Source organism: Zalophus californianus, chromosome 15, assembly GCF_009762305.2.
Source record: "Zalophus californianus isolate mZalCal1 chromosome 15, mZalCal1.pri.v2, whole genome shotgun sequence".
Lineage (NCBI taxonomy): Eukaryota > Metazoa > Chordata > Mammalia > Carnivora > Otariidae > Zalophus > Zalophus californianus.
Genome location: NC_045609.1, coordinates 12,875,203 through 12,894,789, shown reverse-complemented (window position 1 = coordinate 12,894,789; position 19,587 = coordinate 12,875,203). Strand labels below are relative to the sequence as shown.

The 19,587-nt window shown below is 36.4% G+C and overlaps 1 protein-coding gene across 8 annotated transcripts in view; it reads right to left on the bottom strand.

Moving 5' to 3' along the window:
* The window catches only part of LYST (lysosomal trafficking regulator), a 177,552-nt gene that overhangs the window by 51,157 nt on the left and 106,808 nt on the right, over positions 1–19,587 (bottom strand). For 7 of the 8 annotated variants that reach the window (XM_035724098.1, XM_027587647.2, XM_027587628.2 and 4 more), the window contains 10 exons: positions 17,935–18,165; positions 16,101–16,267; positions 15,088–15,240; positions 11,405–11,566; positions 10,551–10,742; positions 8,271–8,449; positions 6,659–6,865; positions 1,407–1,583; positions 783–859; positions 448–636 (listed from right to left, as the gene is read on the bottom strand). In XM_035724098.1, coding sequence (XP_035579991.1) covers positions 448–636; positions 783–859; positions 1,407–1,583; positions 6,659–6,865; positions 8,271–8,449; positions 10,551–10,742; positions 11,405–11,566; positions 15,088–15,240; positions 16,101–16,267; positions 17,935–18,165 — 1,734 coding nt within the window. The remainder of the gene's footprint in view (positions 1–447; positions 637–782; positions 860–1,406; positions 1,584–6,658; positions 6,866–8,270; positions 8,450–10,550; positions 10,743–11,404; positions 11,567–15,087; positions 15,241–16,100; positions 16,268–17,934; positions 18,166–19,587) is intronic. The other variant, XM_027587656.2, reaches the window with a different exon arrangement.

Genomic DNA, 19,587 nt, shown 5'->3' with positions numbered 1-19,587 from the left:
CCCCCAAGTCATACTAATCACTTATCTTAACCAAATTTAGAGAATAATACCTTAATTTTCCTCTTTTCATTATCTGTGACACATCCTTTAAATTTTATTATTAAAGTCTTATCTTGAAAAAGATCTATTTCCCAACTATCCTGTTTCAGTGATTTCTCTATTCTTCTGCAAAGATTATATTCTAAATTAAAGCCAATATATAGATATTATTATTTGGAAGAGCTAATGCCTCTCTTTCTCATTATTCCCTCACTTACCCCCAAGAATTTAAAAAAAGATTCTTATAGGATTATTGAAGATGAAATAAATCCCAAGTGATTAAACAAAAAATATTTAAACTAACGAAATAATGTTATGAATCTTTATTATGAAATGAAAATAGTGTTTCACATTAAAATATTAAACAGTAATGCTGGACAACCCGAAATGTCCTTCCACTTTGCTTACCTATCATGCGTCAACTGTTGAATAAGTTCCTGCCAGTGTCTACTAGCACTCAGATCTACTTTATACATTCCTCTGATATGTTGGATCACCTTTTTTCTCTCAATTCCTTGGGAGAGAGACACTGCCTGGGTGATGTCTGCAGCGATTTTAGATATATCCTTTGATTTTGAGTCCAGACGCTGAAAGAGACTAAGTAAACAAACAAGACAAGCCCGTAAATTAAGCCTAAGTGGGCTGTTAAACAGATACAAAAGCATGATACTGTAAAACTAAAAGTATGTGTGAAGTCGAATGAATTAAAAAAGGCATGACTTTTAGAATATATGAAAGCCTACCTTTGTTGATTATTATTAACCGTTTTCCGCCAGGTGGCTTTATTCGTACCTTCTTCAGTTTCATATTTCTTTTGTTCCTAAGAGATTTGGATAATAATATGTAGTATAAAACATTATTTATCATTTAACACTGGCACTGAGGCCAACAAACTAACTTTAAAACCAAGTTAACAAAGGAAAAAGATACTGTCCCCAAGACACCAGAAAGTTAAAATACAATAACCACTTCAATAATGTTATAATTCCCCTTTGTACACAGTTTGGGGCACAGAAGTGAGTGTAGAACAGTTAACTGGGGTGGCAAACTTAAGGGGTTTGCATAGTTGCTTGCTTCCTTATTTTGCTTCAAGGCTGATGCTTCAACTTGCTTGTCACTATAAAAGTCTGTCCTTCACTGAAAGCTACTGATAAAGGATAAGGATGACAATAATGAATAAAATGCCCCTTACAATAAGCCTATTTGTTCTCTCATAGTAAAAAAGCAATATAAAGTAAAAAAAAAAAAATCATTTCAAATTTATCATCGATGATATTTTATAATAAAAAGAATTCTTTCAATCATTCTTTAATTACATTCAGTGGGATCTCCTAAGAAAACTGTGTCTTATGATTTCACTGACTCACCTCTTTGATCATTTTAATAAGGTCTGCTTTTGTTGCTGCACTGGGAGGGACGCACTTTTGCCCACATAGTTTTAAAGCACTCATGAGCAGTTCCGCTGTGTCTAGTTCTTCCTCAGTCAATTCGTCTTGGTGATTATGTATCAACTCTGACAAATACAAAACTAATTTGGCTCCATGCTTTAAGAAAAAGAAACAATTTTTTGTGTAAGACTGTTGAATCATAGACCTGTATGTACTTCTGAAACAAATAATACATTTTATGTTAAAAAAAAAAGAAGAAGAAGAAGAAGAAGATAGCAGGAAGGGAAAAATGAAGGGGGGGAATCGAAGGGGGAGGCAAATCATGAGAGACTATAGACTCTGAGAAACAAACTGAGGGTTCTGGGGGGGTGAGTTAGCCTGGTGATGGGTATTAAAGAGGGCACGTTCTGCATGGAGCACGTTATACGCAAACAATGAATCATGGAACACTACATCAAAAACTAATGATGCAATGTATGGTGATTAACATAATAACATTTTTTTAAGTCATAGAGAATTTTTATTTCTTACACTTATATTATGTAACAGTAATTAAGTTAAATTATATCGCTAGATTTATTTGGTGGCATCTGGTTTGAATAGAGCAGCTAAAAGAGACATTTTGGGAACAATTGAAAAAATTTAATTTTGCATTGGAAATATGGTGATATTAGGGTGTAAGCTAATTTTGTTAGGTAAAATAATGTTATGGATACGTAAGACAATGTTTTTTGAAAAAGATTTCTGTAATTTACTTTAAAATACTTCAAAAAAGAAATGATGTCGGTATGATAAAAGTATTAACAACTGTTAACTCTAGGTGATGGCTATATGGTACTCATTATACTATTCTCTATTTTTCTTATTTGAAAATTTTCATTGTAAAAGGTAAAATAAAAAAGAAAAAGGAAGGAAAGTAAGAAGAGAAGGAAAATAAAAGCAAGCAAGTAAGCTTTTGGGGAAAAATTTTTGGAGAAGACTTGCTAAAGGAATACAGGAAATAAGCTTGGGATAAAGGAAAAAAATTCTTAGCTCTTTTCATAGAAAAAATGAACTGGAAGGGAAACTTCCCTTTAAACCTTCCAGGTAAGAGAATTATGCTTTTTATTCTTTCTCCTTTGATTTCTGCTTGGTAGAAGAGACGCTGGTGAAACTTCCAGAACAAAGCCCTTTCTTTGGGTTAGCTTGTAAGCAGTCATTACTCCTTAGGGAGAACTAAAGGTGAAAAACTCTAAAACCAGTGAGATGTCGGCACCAGTTCCGTGAGCATGTCTAGAGAAGGGCTGGATTAGGCCAGTCTTAGAACTGCCCTGTAACTAAAATCAGAATATTACTTAAGGTAATGACAACTGTCTTTCATAGAGGAAACCTAAACCAAACTTTGATTCATGACTTTTTAAGTGGCCCTTCCATGCAATAGACCTTAGACCTAATTGTTATGTGTATGCTATGTATTTTTTAAACATTAATTATGCCAACAAGTGAAACATGCAGAATTTTACTTTTTAAAAATTTGCATTGATACAAATACCACTGCATTTGGCTTTATGACATTTTAAACTGTGAATAGTATTAAATGTCAACAAATGAATTTGGAAGCTCTTACATTTTGGGTGATATTTAAATGAACACACTGAATCACATCATGTCATTTCCCAAAAGCATAACATGAACATATGCAATGATGAAAATAGCAAAGCTCATTTTAATGCAACATTTTAAATTAGTCAGGAGACAGCTGCTTCCTGACCAAAAGAGAAAAATGAACAGACACTCTGTGAGTAAAAGGCCTGAAAAGTTGGCAAATAAAGAAAAATAGTAAATGACTAGACTATTTTCACATGTGTGTCTTAAAGGTAATGCTCTTGATATAATCTAAAAATAGTTTAGTATTCAGTGACATTCTAAAAATGATCTTGAAAAGCTATAAAAAATGTCTTTATTCATCCTGAATATCCAAAAAACACATGATTTTTCTTAGACACTAAAGTTGTTTCTAGAATCTCATCTCAACATCTAACCCACACTTTATTGATCATAGTTCCTGGGACTAGAAAAGGTGTCATTAGGGATGAACGCAAAAAAGAAATGACAACCGAGTAGAAATGAGTGTTCCTAGTCCTTAGATTTGTAATTTCTAAATACCATCATCTCATGAAAAGGAAACAAGGGCTTCCTGGGGGGAAAAGTCTGGGAAGGGTGTGCAAGATAAACCTGGGACGTTATTCTGTTCCAGAAAGCAAAGAAGTTAATCATATTAACTTGTTAGAAGTTGAAAAGGCTATGTTAAAGGAATGTAACAATTTGAATCTACATAGGTGTTAATTTGAATATCAAATGGAATAATAACTGCAAAGGTTTGCAACTACTTTTGTAAAAAAATACCTGAATTCATGATGACACCTCAAAAATAAAGATGAATATAAAAATTGGAGGTTGTTAGGGCACCAACTCATTATTCTAATAAACAGGGAAAAGAAACAAGCATTGCCTTTCCCATACAGACTATATTTTAGGGTAGTCAGATAGTTGATAAGGCAATATTCTTCCTACAGAAGAATCAGAGCAATAGATGCTGGTGGAATGAGAAACTCTGAGAAATCACTATTTTGCAATTCCTAATGAAAAAAGTAGATCTTGGCAACTCTCATCAGCAGCAGCTAAAACCATTAGGTTAAAGGTTGAGGGTGAACTTTAAAACGAATGGATCAGGCTGATATCGTCTGAAAAAGCAGGGCAACTAGGCATTCTCTGTCTCCTGCTATGCGGTAACAGAAAATGCAAAGCACTCTTAATAAAGTAGTCTTTTAAAAAAACAAACACAGAACCAGATATGAAACCAGGAACTGGAATCTAGTAAGCCTTGAAACCTAGAGCTACAGGCATACATATGATCAGCTAAATCCAGAATGTGGGAAATCCTATAGAACAAAAGACCCAGTTTCATCAATAAATAGATGACATTTAAAAAATGGCTGGGGAGGGTACTTGCCAGGGATTAAAAAGATTTAGCATACATCAAACAAATGCAATGTGTGGGCCTTATTTGGATCCAGAATCAAGCAACTATTACAAAAATTATAAGACAATTGGGAAAGTTTACACACTGAGTATTAGATGACAATAGAGAACTGCCATCATTATTGAGTGTGACAAATTTTATAGAAGTCCTTATCAGTCAGAGATGTGGACAGGTAAAGGATTTACAGGTAAAATGATTTGATACCTGACATTTATTTCAAAACACTGCAAAGAAAAATTAAACCTGGGTAATGGTCATGTGGGTCCTTGTTTGCTCTCTCCCAACTTTTAGGTGTCTTTGAAAGTCTCCATAATAAACTTAAAAAAACCAGACACAATAATGTGGTTTTGAGGTAGAGAGGAGGTTATTGTAGTGATCTGAGCACAGGGGCGAAAGTCTGAACTAGGGTGGGGCAGGTAGAAAACAGTTAAAGACACGAAATAAATGACTGGCTTTGGCGATGACATGAATTTAAGGGAGAGGAAAATTCAACCATGGAGCCCATATTTCAAGTTGAACTCTGTATGGACACCATCGATGAAATGGGAATAATGGAGAGGAAAGTTGGTGTGGGGAAAGAGGACTGTCAACACCAGGCTGGGTTTTGGTGGATGGCAACTCTGCTGAGAGTAAAGGCAGGAAAGAACATCCCTTCAAATTCTCCACAGGAGACTGTGGGCTGGATGTGCTTCTGCCTTGGGAGAGGGAAGACAATGCCCAGAGGGCACCTGAGAGAATCTTAATAGTAGAGAGTTCATCACTTCAAAACTATAACCCTTTGGTTCTTAATATGATATATCTGAGTTTCCCAGGTATTAAAAGGGATGCCTGTCTGTATATATCACCTATTACTGTATTTACAGGGGTATAATGTACATACAGTAAAGCATAGATATTAAGTGTTCATTTCTCAGTTTTGACAACTGTATACATCCATTTTACCACTATCCTGAATAAGATCAAGTACATTTTTATTGCCCCAGAAAGTTTCCTAATGCCCCTTTCCATTCAATTCACCTTCTCGCTTCCCCCTTCCTCATGGACACAACTACTGTCCTGAATTCTATCACCACGTCTTAATTCTGCCTGTTCTTAGACTTCATATGAATAGAATCACAAAATGTGTGCTCTTTTGTGTTTGGTTGTTCCTTTTGCTAACACAATATTGTTTTTTTTTTTTAAAGATTTTATTTATTTATTTGACAGAGAGAGACACAGCGAGAGAGGGAACACAAGCAGGGGGAGTGGGAGAGGGAGAAGCAGGCTTCCCGCTGAGCAGGGAGCCCGATGCGGGGCTCCATCCCAGGACCCTGGGATCATGACCTGAGCCGAAGGCAGATGCTTAACGACTGAGCCACCCAGGTGCCCCACTAACACAATGTTTTTGAACTTCATCCATAATGGTAGGTGCATCAATAGTCTGTTTCCTTTTATTGCTGTATAATAGTCTATTATATAAATATATAACATATCACAATTTGGTTATACATTCTTTTGTTGATTGACATTTGGGTTATTTCCAGTTTTTGGCTATTAGCAAAAAGGCTGACATGGATATTCCTGTACAAGTCTTTTTATGGTCATATGTTTAATTTCTCTTAGGTAAATACCTAAAAATGGAATTTTAGGGTCACAGGTTAAGTATATGTTTAATTTTATAAGAAACTGCTAAACAGCTCTTTAAACTGGTTGTTCCATTTAAACTCTCCATCTATCACTCTTTAAGTGTTAGAATTTATAAACTCTGAAATTCTTTTAAGTATTTTGATTTTGATCATTCCAAATGATCAACACATTTCTAAAAATTTTAACTTACTATAAGCATTTTTAAAAATATATCATATGAATATAATAAAAAAATATCACATGTACTACTGTTTGAGCTACTCAATTTAGATGTTTTATGGATAATATAATGCTTTTGAAAAAGAAAACACTTGAAGATTTAGTAAAAACTACAAAGGCTCTTCTAAGAGCTCAGATACACAATTCTTCATCTCAGCCCTGGAAGAAGGAATGGGAAATAGACAAAGAGGTCAGTTTGAGTCTGGTATAGAGCATCTGAAGAAGGACCTCAGGAGATATTTGTTTGGTAAGAAAACTATGTTTAGGATGTTTGGCATGAAAATACAGTTTATCTTCAGTTCTTGTGTTGTTCAATTTTACACTTCACCACTACTTTTTACTTTTGAAGTGTTGAGATACTTACTTGCAGGGATGGGCTAAGACAGTCTCGTAGTATTTCCTGATGATTCGGTTCACGAACTATTTCGAAAATTTGCTTTCTCTCTTGAGAAGAGTGCGCTGGTGACAAAATGTGCACTAGGAGTCTGCCAAGCTGCATTCGGAAGGTTTCCTTACAAGACCATAAGATTTTAGGCCACTGCTGCTTGGAACCACTGGTTTTACTTGAACCCTTCAATCAGAACAGGAATGAATTAGGATCCGACCTCTCAAGCAGTAATACACTAACCTCTCTACACAGCCCCAAAGAAGATCACGGGACATGTTTTATTGTAGATTGTTTTTTCAGTAGTAGAAATTAGAATGGTTAAATTAGGGTAGTTAAAAAAGATAGACAAATACCAACATTGATAGCAGCATTGATCAAAACAGCCAAGAGGTTGAAACAATCTAAATGTCCACTGATGGGTGAATGGATAAACAACTGTAGTATATACATAGAATGGAATATTATTCAGCCTTTAAAAGGAATGTTCTGATACATGCTTTAACATGGATGAACTTGAAAATATCATGCTAAATGAAAGAAGCCACATAAAAAAGGACATATCTTGTAGGAAATACCGTATTGTATAACTTATATGAGGTATCTGGAAAGTTAAATTCATAGAGACAGAAAGTAGAATAGTGGTTATCAGGGGCTGGGGGAGAGGGGCATGAGGAGTTATTATTTATTGGGTACAGAGCAGTTTGGGATACTGTAGAAGCTCTGGAGATGGAGAGTGGTAATGGTTGCACAACAATGTGAATGTACTTGGTACCACTGAATTATGCCTTTAAGATGGTTAAAATAGTGAATTTTATATTATGTGCATTGTACCACACAAAAAAAGAGAGAGAGATGGGTTAAGAAGCTAAGGTCACTTAAATTACCTAGGGCTTAGAGATTTTAAACTAAAAAAAAAAAAAATCATCAAAAAACAACAGTAGATTGACTGATTTTACAATATAAAAGAGAAGGAATCATAAAGAATTAATGTTAAAATATGGAGTATAACAGTCACAAAATAAGAACTGCATATAAACTGACCACCAATATTCCTTAATAAGTAACCAAATAAGCTGCTTCAACTGTGGTCCAACTAAGGCTAACTCAATCTTGATCAAATATCCTGTATCTGGTTTAAAACTGGAATCAGTACATTTTAGAATCTATTCTGAGTTTTGGAAATGGCTCTCCAAATTACCACCAGTCCTAAGGGCCCTGTGTAAATCATTCAGCTCTAAGTAAAACCTGCAGACACCAAAATCTAGTTTAGATTTAGAGATTGGCAGAATCGAGATTTATGAGTTCTGCTAGAATTAGATTGACTTTTGGTATCTATGAAATGTGCTGACTGATTTGTTCCCTAGGGTCAACTGTATATGATCCACAGAAATCCAAGTACATCAGTGATTAATGGAGCCTGATACTTGGTAGTATTCTCTACATAATTTTGAAGGTGTTAGATATGTTTAAGCCAAGATCTAACCTTTATAATAATTAATAATAATAATAATAATTCAAGAGTAAGTAGACACATAAAACCCTACTCCTTTTGTGTTAATGAACATGTCCATGCAATTAATTTACTTACAATAGATACTTTGAATCCTTCTACAAGATATGTGAGTATCTCCTTCTGAAATGGATTGAAAATGGAAGGCTGTTCAGGATGAACATCTTCTTCAGAAATTTCAGTCTGGGAAACTGAGATCTTGCTTTGAGTTGCATTTTCTGGAGTACTCAAAACGTCAATAATATCTGGATTAAACTCTTTGAATTAAAAGAAGAATAAACAATTAGTCACATCAGTGATGCCTAGCCATTACAAATGGTAATGAAGCTGGTAAAAATATTCTATGTAATTGTTAATTCAGTTGTCACAATATAAATGTGTAGCAAATGTATTAGATGTAGAAGATAACAACACAACAAAGAAAGTGAATTCACCCAAAACAATGCAGGCATTTAAACATATATGTCATATAATTCTAAACTAAATATTTTATTAATGAAGATGAGTTAAATTGCAAAATTATTAAGGTCATGAGGTTCTTGTGCAAATCAAACATAAAGACCACATAATCTTTACATTAGGTGGGTATGTAGAGCTGTTTTAATGCATGTGCTATCCCATTAAATTTGCATGTGATAAATGATTTCAATTTCAGAGTTTAGCCTGGGATCTGGTTGACCCAAATACAAATTAGAAAAGTTAAAAATATGAGCCTTGGTTGTATTATGCATTTATAATGATTAACAATTACTGTTTTCTTTTTCCTATTTTCTTGAGGTTACTTGAACATTTATTGGGAATTCCATTTTGACTTATCTATAGTGCTTTTTTTCAAAAAAAGATTTTATTTATTTATTTGACAGAGCAAGAGAGGGAGAACACAAGCAGGGGGAGCGGCAGGCAGAGGAGAGGGAGAAGCAAGCTTCCCGGTGAGCAAGGAGCCTGATGTGGGGCTCGATCCTAGGACCCTGGGACCATGACCTGAGCCAAAGGCAGACGCTTGACCGACTGAGCCACTGGGTGCCCCTCTATAGTGCTTCTGAGTGTATTTCTTTGCATGGCTTTTTAGTGGTTGCTCTAGGTATTATGTTTTATATATAAATATATAAATCAGTAGCCCCTATAAAATGCAAATTGAAACCACAATATGATATCACTCTACATCTATCAGAATAGCTAAAATTAAAAATAGTGACAATGCCAAATACTGGTTAAGGATGTGAGGAAAGCTGCAACACTCATACATTGCTGGTGGGAACGTAAAATTAAACGGTCATTCTGGAAAAGTCTGACAGCTTCTTAACAAGAACAAAGCACACAACTACCCTTATTCCAGAATAACAAAGCCTTATTTTCACACAAAAACTTACACATAAATGTTTCCAGCAGCTAGCTTGAATTGTAGTAACTGAAAGCTCGAAAACAACCCAGATGGTCTTTCAACAGGTGAATGACTAAACAAACTATGGTGCATCCATACCATGGAAAACCACTCAGCAAAAACAAAAAAGCAACAAACTATTGATAGACACAAAAACCAGGATGACTCTCCGAGAATTATAGAGGGAAAAGCGCCAACCCTAAAAGGCCACATACTGTATGAATCCATTTATACAGAATTCTCGAAATGATGAAAATAAAGAAATGGAGAACAGATTAGAGGTTGCCAGGGACGAAGGAAGGGGCAGAAGGGGAGGAGAGTGGGTGTGGCTATTAAAAAGGCAACACAGAGGCTCCTGGTTGGTGCAGCCAGTTGAGCATCCGACTCTTGGTTTCAGCTGAGGTCGTGATGTCAGGGTTGTGAGATCGAGTCCTGCATTGGGCTCCACGCTCAGCAGGGAATCTGCTTGAAATTTTCTCTCCCTCTGCTCCTCCCCCCCGCCGCTCTCTCTCTAATAAGTAAATAAACCTTCCAAAAAAAAAAAAAAAAAGGCAACATAAGGGTCTCCTGTGTGATAAAGTGCTCAGTTCCTTGAACATATCTATGTCTGTATCCTGCTCATGACCCTTGACTCTAATTTTGCACAACCCTCTGGGGGAAACGGGGTAAAAGGCACAGGGGATCTCTCTGCAGTATTTCTTAACAACTGCATGTGAATCTACAGTTATCTCAAAGAAAAGTTAAAAAAATATCTATTGGGGCTGCTGTACTGTTTTAAACTCAATGGTCACTTCAGGTCAGCATATAACACATTAAAAAGTGGATTTTTATTCAAGACCTCTTAGTTCCAAATAAGAAATTCTTGGGAATGAAAAATTAATGCTGTTTAAAATTTTGAGACCTAATCAGTTTCCTCTTAAATCATTTTCCTTTTAATCCCATATCTGAGCAAGCACAGATTTATCCTCTGGTCCTACCTTGATAAATAATCCTGTTAACCGCTAAAATGGTGAGCCTCTGCAGTCTCTGCGCCAGCTCTGTCTCGGTTGCCTGGACGGGGTTCTCCTGGCTCATTCTCCTCTGCATCATCACATGCAGTTCGTCACTTGCCACCGAGCGCATTTTCATCAGCAGAGAGTCAGTCTGAGCAAGGGGAAATTTTCGAGGACCTTCAAATATATAAATTAAAAACATCAAATGCCAGAGTTAACAGGGATCAAGGAAATTATTTTTCTTGCAGCTTTTTGATTATTAGACCATGAAACGAATCTGAATTGATACCAAGGTAATTTACACAAAGGAAAGAGCATGATTCAGAGAAGGTGATGTTTCTCCCCCTTTGATGAAGTGCAACAGTACTTCTGATTTCAAAGTCCAAATATGAATGTTGAAGCTAGTAACACAGACTAGTGGGATGGACATCACTTGGCAAAATTTGAGTCTTTGGAAAAACTCAGAAGAATTAGACGGGTATATGTAAGTAGTTCAGAATGTTCTGACAAAATATTTTCAAATACTGTTTCACTTCCTTGTATTCCAAAATAATCAACAGGTTTTTAAAGCACATGGTGTATTCAGTAAGAATATGATTATTTCTGGATAATTACCATTGTTAAATTTTATAAAGTAGTTTTGAGAATTATATATAAGTGAGATTAGTAGAAATCAGTCCAGTGAAAGTGAAGAGATCAGAAAAGTGAATATAATTCCAGTGATTTGCTATTGAAATGATTTGGTACATCTTTAGAATTCAATCCTCTAAAAGTGTTTCCTGCGAACTGTGTCCTCAGATTGAACAGTTAGGAGTGGCATTCCTGCACCATCACTGCACCTGCTCCGAGAGGTACCACACAAGTAGCGGATCCAGGAGGGTACGGGGAGAATGCGTCTGGACATAATGGGCTGAAGGAGAAGGGCATCGGAAGTTGACCATAGGAACCAAAATGACGTCTTGGTAGGTGAGGAATAATGGAACCCTTCATTGGAATTGAACCTTTGTTTTAAATTATGAAAACATACATCAATTTCCACAGATAGCCTCTATACACATTACTTACATGACTCAATTATGATACGTTTTAATGACTCATCCTGTAAGATATTTAAATATTTTAATAGCATTTTAGATTGTGCAGTATTTTCAGGTAGTCAGTAATTCTTATCCATTAATACATTTGGGTAGGCGGAGTTGCCTTTGAGACAAAAACGAAGTAAATAAAAAAATATTCATATCCAGGGTATATTCAAGAATAATATCATCAGCCTATGTTCTTACTTAGTTTAAGCAGATTCTTCCTAATGTCTACATGTCTGGCAGCTTTCCAGGCAGGTAATTTATTATCTCTGGCAGATAATCCTAATTCAGAGGCAGAGCAATATACTGAATAAGGAAATGTTAAGTCCTCACTACTATGTACTTGAAAAAGTGGGGGGGGGGTGCGTATTTCGGCACTCGTGCTGTGAAGCCGCACCAGCTGGAGTGGCCTCAAGTGCACTTCTTTCTAAGCCTCCATTCCCTCATATATTAAGATGTAGATTAGAAAGTAAAATAGAGCTCACTTCACAGGTAGATATTTGTCACTCTCTGACATGATATTAAATGTATTTGTTTACAGGGTTATTAACCATTTTGTCCAGTAAAATATAAGATCCATGAAAGCAGATAAAACAATACCTGGTATGTGGCTGATGCCCAATAGATATTTGATGGTTGAATGAATGGATAAAGAAGACTGTTCTACGGATTAAATAATAAATAAAATAATGGATGGGGTGCCCCAGTGGCTCAGTCGGTTGGGCATCCAACTCTTGGATTTTGGCTCAGGTCGTGATCTCAGGGTTGTGAGCTCAGGCCCTGGGTCAGGCTCCCCCCGAGCTTAGTGGGGAGTCTGCTTGAGATTCAATGCCCCTCCCCCCACTCAAGCTCTCTCTAAGTAAATAAACACAATCCTTTAAAAAATTAATTAGGGGTGCCTGGGTGGCCCTTACTTTTGACTAAGAATGAAGAAATGAAACAGTCTTTCCCAAATACATGTGTAAAACAATGTGGAAGGAATTACAAAGCAACATATAAAGTGTATTTTGTAAACTGGATTCCAAGAGACAGTATTTAAAAAAGGGCCATATTTAAACCAGGAAGAACTGGTGGGAGAGGCCTATGAGAGATGTGTCCTAAAGACATGACAGAGCTGGAATGAGTGGATGCGGTGTAGGACACAGAGGGAGGGGTGCGCGGTGCAGAGGGAGGGGCGTAGGTGCTCTTGCTCCAGCTGTCTCTGATTACAGGCCTCTGTGCTTCTGTAAAATGTGGGAGCTGGTCTGGTAAACTTTTAAGGTCTTCCCTCAAGTTCAAACTTTGTAGGACTCCATAAGCCTCGTGTGGCTTACAGCAATGGCATTTACTTAGGTGCAGTAAAAGACATAAGCCCAGGGGAAGAGGCCAGAGGAGGCAGAAAAAAAAAAAAGAATGGTTTAAAGAAAGGACTAAAGGTCTGTCATCCACTTTAAAAGGACTCAAACAAACAAAAAATAAACAATTAACGAACTTGGAGCTACGCAGGGCTCTGAGGCTAAAGGTGATAAAAATGCTCATCAAAAGAGAGATGAAAAACTATTAGGGAAATCACAGACCAAACCGAGGACACCAAGAGCACCACTGTGTCAGACCAGGATGAGTTGATGGAAAACTAAACCAGGGATCTAGGTATAAAAGCTCAGGAGAAATGGACATGAGAATGAGAAATGTCAGCAAGAAAGAAACAGCTCCCGTGATGTGTGACACTGGCAAAGGCGTATTTTCCTATATCAAAAGAGGGTGAATTCCATCTAAGCAGTCACTGACTATATAAATATAAGGAATCCTGCAATGGAAAGGTGGTTCAAAAGTTGTCTTCTGGTATGTGGTTAGCTGAGCGTGACTGCTAGACTCGATAAAAGGCAGAATTCTACCCGAGACCAGAGAGTTCCTGGGACATCCAGTCAAGAGGAGAGACTGCGTTTGGATACTATATTAAGGAAGGCTGTAGAGGGGCAATAAAGTTATGTGGATGTCTTAGAAGTTTTATTTACGTAGCTTACATTTAGCATAATTGAAACATAATGCTGCAAAAAATGTATAACTTTTCTCTACAGATGAGTTTCTCACATGGTTTTAAAATCTGGCATAGCACCGAACAAAATAAACAACTTGTGTTGTTTAACACAAGTAGAAGATAGATTTGGATTTAAAAGCCCTTATGACAGTAAGGGTGATTAAACTTCAAACAAATTACCAATTACTGTGTTTGGAGATACGTGTGTGTGTGTACACATATATATCCACTATACATACATACATATGCACATGTATTTGTGCAGGTGCACGTGTAGATCCTATGTGTGCGTGGGGAGGTGTTTAGGCCATCTTTCCAGATTATGTGTATAAAGGTCACAGCAGATTCTGTCAGAAAAATAAGGAAGTCTAACAATATTGACACTTATTTGGTGATCTGTGCTAATTCACAGGAAGCGCTGAGGTGGCATGCATTCTAACCACATGTGAGCCACCATCTTCTCCCCCTTCACTGCTTGACAGCCTCCTACCTGGACCCCCCAATACTTTCCTTGCTCTCCTCCAACCCACTCCCCACACACAAACCAGAGTGGTCCTTACAAAATGAAAATCTGCTTATGTCATGACTTCCCAGCATGATAAAATCTCAACTCCTCCACATGGCCTACATGGTTACCTACGCACTGGCCCATGCCGCCCCGGGCAGCCTCATCCACATCGTGCTCCTCATTCGCTCCAGAGTATTCCACTCTGGCTAAATGACTTCCAGTTCTCCGAAGCTCAGTATTTTCCTGATGTGAAACCTCATGTAAGCCGGTCATGCTGCCTACTGCACTCCTTCTCTGACTCTACCTTGCTAGCTCCTCTCACCCTTTGTGTCTACACTGAAATTGTACTTCCTCAGAGAATTCTCTGACTTCCGATGGAAACCAGGTTGCCCTGTTATAGTCTCTACTCTGATCCTCTGCATTTCTCTACTATTTTGTAATCTTTGTGAGGACAGAATCTGTATGTTTTCCTCACCCCTGTATCTTCAACATTTACACTGTGCTTGGCATGTGGCAGCTGCTCAAGAGATAACTGAATGAGAAGAGCACTGAAAGAAACCAGCAGAATGTTTTTTCAGGGAAAAAAACCTTTCCCAAATTTTATAGTTTAACTTTTTTTTTTAAGATTTATTTATTTATTTTAGAGAGAGAGAGAGAGAGAGAGTGAGAGCAGGGGAAGGGGAGGGTAGAGGAGAGGAGAGAATCTCAAGCAGACTCCCCGCTGACGTGGACCCTGAGATCATGACCTGAGCCAAAATCAGGAGTTGGATGCTTAACCGCCTGGGCCACCCAGGTGCCCCCCATAGTTTAACTTTTGAAAGTAAAAAATATTTTAAAAGTGTGAATGGCATCAGAATATAGGAAAGTCAAGCCACCCTCAATTTATAATTATTAAAATATTATTTCAATACTCACCAGCAATGCTCTTCCGCTTCTGAAATACTGCATGATGGGGAGCAGAGGGTAATGGGAATGTATCTGCAAGGTTTTCAGAGTCATGATTTGCAGTGGTCCTTATAAATTCCATAGCAGCTTGGAGAACTCTAAACTGTAATGCAACAGCCGTATCTAAAAACAGAAGATACTAGAATGTTTTCAAGCCATGTGGATGTTAATTTTTAAAACTGAGTTGATTTTTATTTTCATGCAACATCTAAACTGCCAATATATGTTTTATTAGATGTAAATTTTAAAATTTTGATCAATGTGGGTTTGATAGTAGTAAACATTTTTAAACAGCCTTTAGAAGAAATTGTAAAGCAAATTTTGAAATAGTCATTATAAAAAATTCAGTGGAAAAATATCAGCTCACAAATTTATTTCATTTTATATCATTGTTTTCAAGAACAGACTTTTTAACATATAAGGCAAAATTTACCAGAAATTCTCACATTTTTCTGTTTCATACTTATTTAGTATTTGCCATTAGAGAAAACTAATGGGCATTTTTTAAAATTTTTTATTGTTATGTTAATCACCATATATTACATAATTTGTTTTGGTGTACTGTTCCATGATTCATTGTTTGTTCATAACACCCAGTGCTCCATGCAGAACGTGCCCTCCTCAATACCCATCACCAGGCTAACCCATCCCCCCACCCTCCTCCCCTCCAGAAACCTCAGTTTGTTTTTCAGAGTCCATCATCTCTCCTGGTTCATCTCCCCCTCTGACTTACTCCCCTTTTAATTCTATTTGGTAAGAAAAATCAGAGGCTTCTCTTAATGTGTTGCCAGCTACTATTTATATCAAGGCATCACTTGTTTAAATTTTGCCACTTAAAAAGACTTTTTAAAGCTGATAGATATTATCACAAAATTAAGGATGAACCTTCAGTACAATAGTTTCCACAAGAAAGAGATTAGGTTCAAATAACATTTTTGGCTACTATATAATTCCCTCCCAAATCCATAAAAACTAAATCTTACTTTGTGTCCTCTTGTTTTTGCTATTTTGAAGATACCCAAGCAGTACAATGAGGTCTTCGATAACTCTAAAATATTGTGAGCCTGAGGAACTGCAAGCATGAATTGTAACTGCTATGAAAAGTTGCTGTATATCACAAGCAAGCAATTTGTACTCATTCAAAGGAACGCTAAAGAAAAAGAACAAACAATTTAAGGCAAAGAGAACTGGATTAAATTCCCATTCTTATGGCATTCACTCATTCATTCAGTATTTACTCATGCTTACTCTATGGCAGGTCATTTGAACTGCATGCTAGAAACAGAAATAAGAAAACATGCTTTGAGTCCTGTCAAACAGTTGACTGTTTTGCAAAGGACCAGATGAGTAAAGAGATAACTATAAACAGTAAGTGCTGCTAAGGGTAACAATAGAGATTAACACAAGATTCCATGGAAACACATAGGTTCCTAGACCTCATGGAAGGTGAAGATTTAGGGGGTATGAACAGGAATGCTCTAGAAGCCTCCTCAGACAAGGTGCGTTTGAATACATTACCTAGCCTCTCTGAATCTCACACCAAATTATAGTTATTTTAAGGATTAAAAGAGATAATAGACGTGAACATATATTAATCACTTATACCTGTTAAATATGAATTAGTTACTTCTGTCCCCCAATTTTGAACCTTGATAATCTACCTCAGTATATGATATTAAGCCTGAATACTTCTCTCCATTTGTTTTTTTCCAAATCAAGCAAGAGTTAGAAATGGTAACTATTTGGGGCCAATTAATAAGAGTAGCATGTAAGCACATTCAGTAAGTACAATTTATTAAAAACAAAACAAAACAAACCAACAACAAACTACTTTTAGAAGAAGCCTGTAGGCAACTCTTCCCAATTAGATTATGTTGTATTATAACCAAGACTAAGTGTTTTGAGGAAATAAAATACTTCGTATTTCTCACATGCCTAGTACACAAATCCTAAATTTAATGGGTATTCAGTAACAATTGAACCGAACTCAGTAAAAGGAGTCTCTCTTGCTCATAGAACCTCCCTGGCCTAGAGAATTGCCAACTATGTATTTTGACTTCTCTTAAAAAATATAGATAATATTTCATGCTTTAATGTGCAGTCAGATGGTACTGCTGGAGATTTATATTTTAACATTATGCTAATAAAATTATGTTGTACATCATACATGCAGACACCAAAGGCACAAAATCCAAGTAAAAATATAATCTCACACATTTTGTAAAGCTGTTAATCAATTTGGTAGGCAGCCATTTACCAATATACTTCTGGAAACAGGAAATTCATTTACAGTAGTAGAAAGGAGAGTATCAGAAGTTTAAAACATAGGCGTTTGAAGTGAGATGGGTTCAGTTTCAAGCCCTGTGCTATTTACTAGCTGGATGATCTTCAACAAGTCACTCTCTCTCTCCAATCCTCAATCTCCTATTCCTTGTGGGGATAATAATTTTTATAAGGTCACAACAGAAGCCTGGTAAATGTATTTAAGGACAGTTGAATTTATTCAACTTGTCTTTGGGTTCTAAATACTTAAAAGTAGGTTGTACAAACATCTTTTTTTTATTATGTTATGTTAGTCACCATACGGTACATCATTAGTAAACACCTTTTTAAGTAAGCTTGTTGAAAATGGTGGAAAATATTCTCCCTTCCAAATTCAATTTAATTTAATTAATTTAATCTAATCAGTTTGGTAGGAAAGATAGTCTTTAAAAGTATCTTGAAAAATCAGATGCCCTAATGTAACCTATTACTAAAGTTTTCCCTTTCTAAATTTTTATCAGATGGTGCCATTTTAAATAATGATTTAAAACTTACTTTTTTTCTAATCCATTCAGGGCTGCTACTGTATTACATAACACATACAGTAGACCATTATCCAGCAACATATCTGCTACCTTGGAACAAGAATTTAATATCTGGAGAAGAAGTAAGAGAGCACTATGCAAAAGCATGTTGTCATACAGAGATGTCTCTATTAGTCCCAGAATAGGAATGACAGACCACTTCTGAAAAATTCCCATGTTTTTCACATCTTCCAGGTCAAATCTGTAATGAAAAATACCCAGTTAAGAGCACGTTAGAAGCAACTAACCACCAAATAAGGAAAAATGATTGCAATATGGGTCGTTTTGCTAACTAGATTTTGAAGTTATAAAAAATAAATTTGGGGAGCAAGGACCTTTAAAGGACCTTTAAGATCACAGACCCCGCCCCCAATAAAATAAAGTATTGTTAGAAGTCTGTCCCAAGGTAAATATACAAACATTCAAATGAAACATGTATACAATTTCATGGTTTTAATTGACTTGCTTTAATTTGTCCATAGGCCCCTTAGGTGCAAAGGACTCCTGCTTTAGGGGTCTATATAACAAGTGCACAGGAAGATATTATAAATTTATTATTAATAAAATAAAATTATTAACAATAAATTATAATTAACAGTATAATCATTAACATATAACACACAACATATATAATTTATATGATTATATGCTGTTACTATTACATAACATATAATAATAATAATAGTATTTGAGAGACCTTGAACTAGTAAAAAGAGGTCTAATGAAAGGAATGAGTTCTTGTCCCAATACTATATGCCTCTGTGATAGAAGGAAATTATTTAAGCATTTTGTACCTTATTTTCCTTATCTGTCAAATACGTGTGGAGACACCTGCCCTACTTTCTTCTCAAGGCTGTTGCGAGAATCAAAGGAGATACTGCAGAATTGCTTGGAAAGAGCTAAAAGCTGTACGCAAATGAAAGTGCTATTGTCACTACTGCGATTAATAAGTAAATTCTTCAAGGTCTGAATTGGTCTACTTAATAACCAAAAGAGACTTATAATGATGATGAGAGGGGCGCCTGGGTGGCTCAGTCTGTTAAGCATCTGCCTTCGGCTCAGGTCACGATCCCGGGGTCCTGGGATCAAGCCCCACATTGGGCCCCTGCTTCGCGGGGAGCCTGCTTCTCCCTCTCCTCCCTGCTCATGCTCTCCCTTGTGCACTCTCTCTCTCTCCCCCAAATAAATAAATAAAATCTTTAAAAAAAAAATGATGAGACACACATTTCTCACTACACTAACACAGAGAGTGGTAACAGTTTCACTTTTTGGCCAAACCAGGAATTCCAGGTGATGGATGTACTCTTCTCCCAGAAAACCTGGAGGCTGAGGGGAGTGGGAAGCTTCTCTATGGATCACTCATGTGATCTGCTGCTGGGCAAAGGCGAGCCACCTTCTTTTCAGCTACCCTTCTCATGTTAACACTGTGTGCCAAATCTTAACTGGTCACCTTCTTTCCTTTGATGAAGAATTTGTGTCTAGTTTCTAACTAATGAATGAAATACAAAGGAAGAAGTTAGAAACAAAATCATATGGAGAATAATAAGTTGATTTACCTGGAAAATGACTTTTAGAGGGTTTTTTCTAAAAATGACCAAATAATTTTATTAAGATTCAGCTTAAT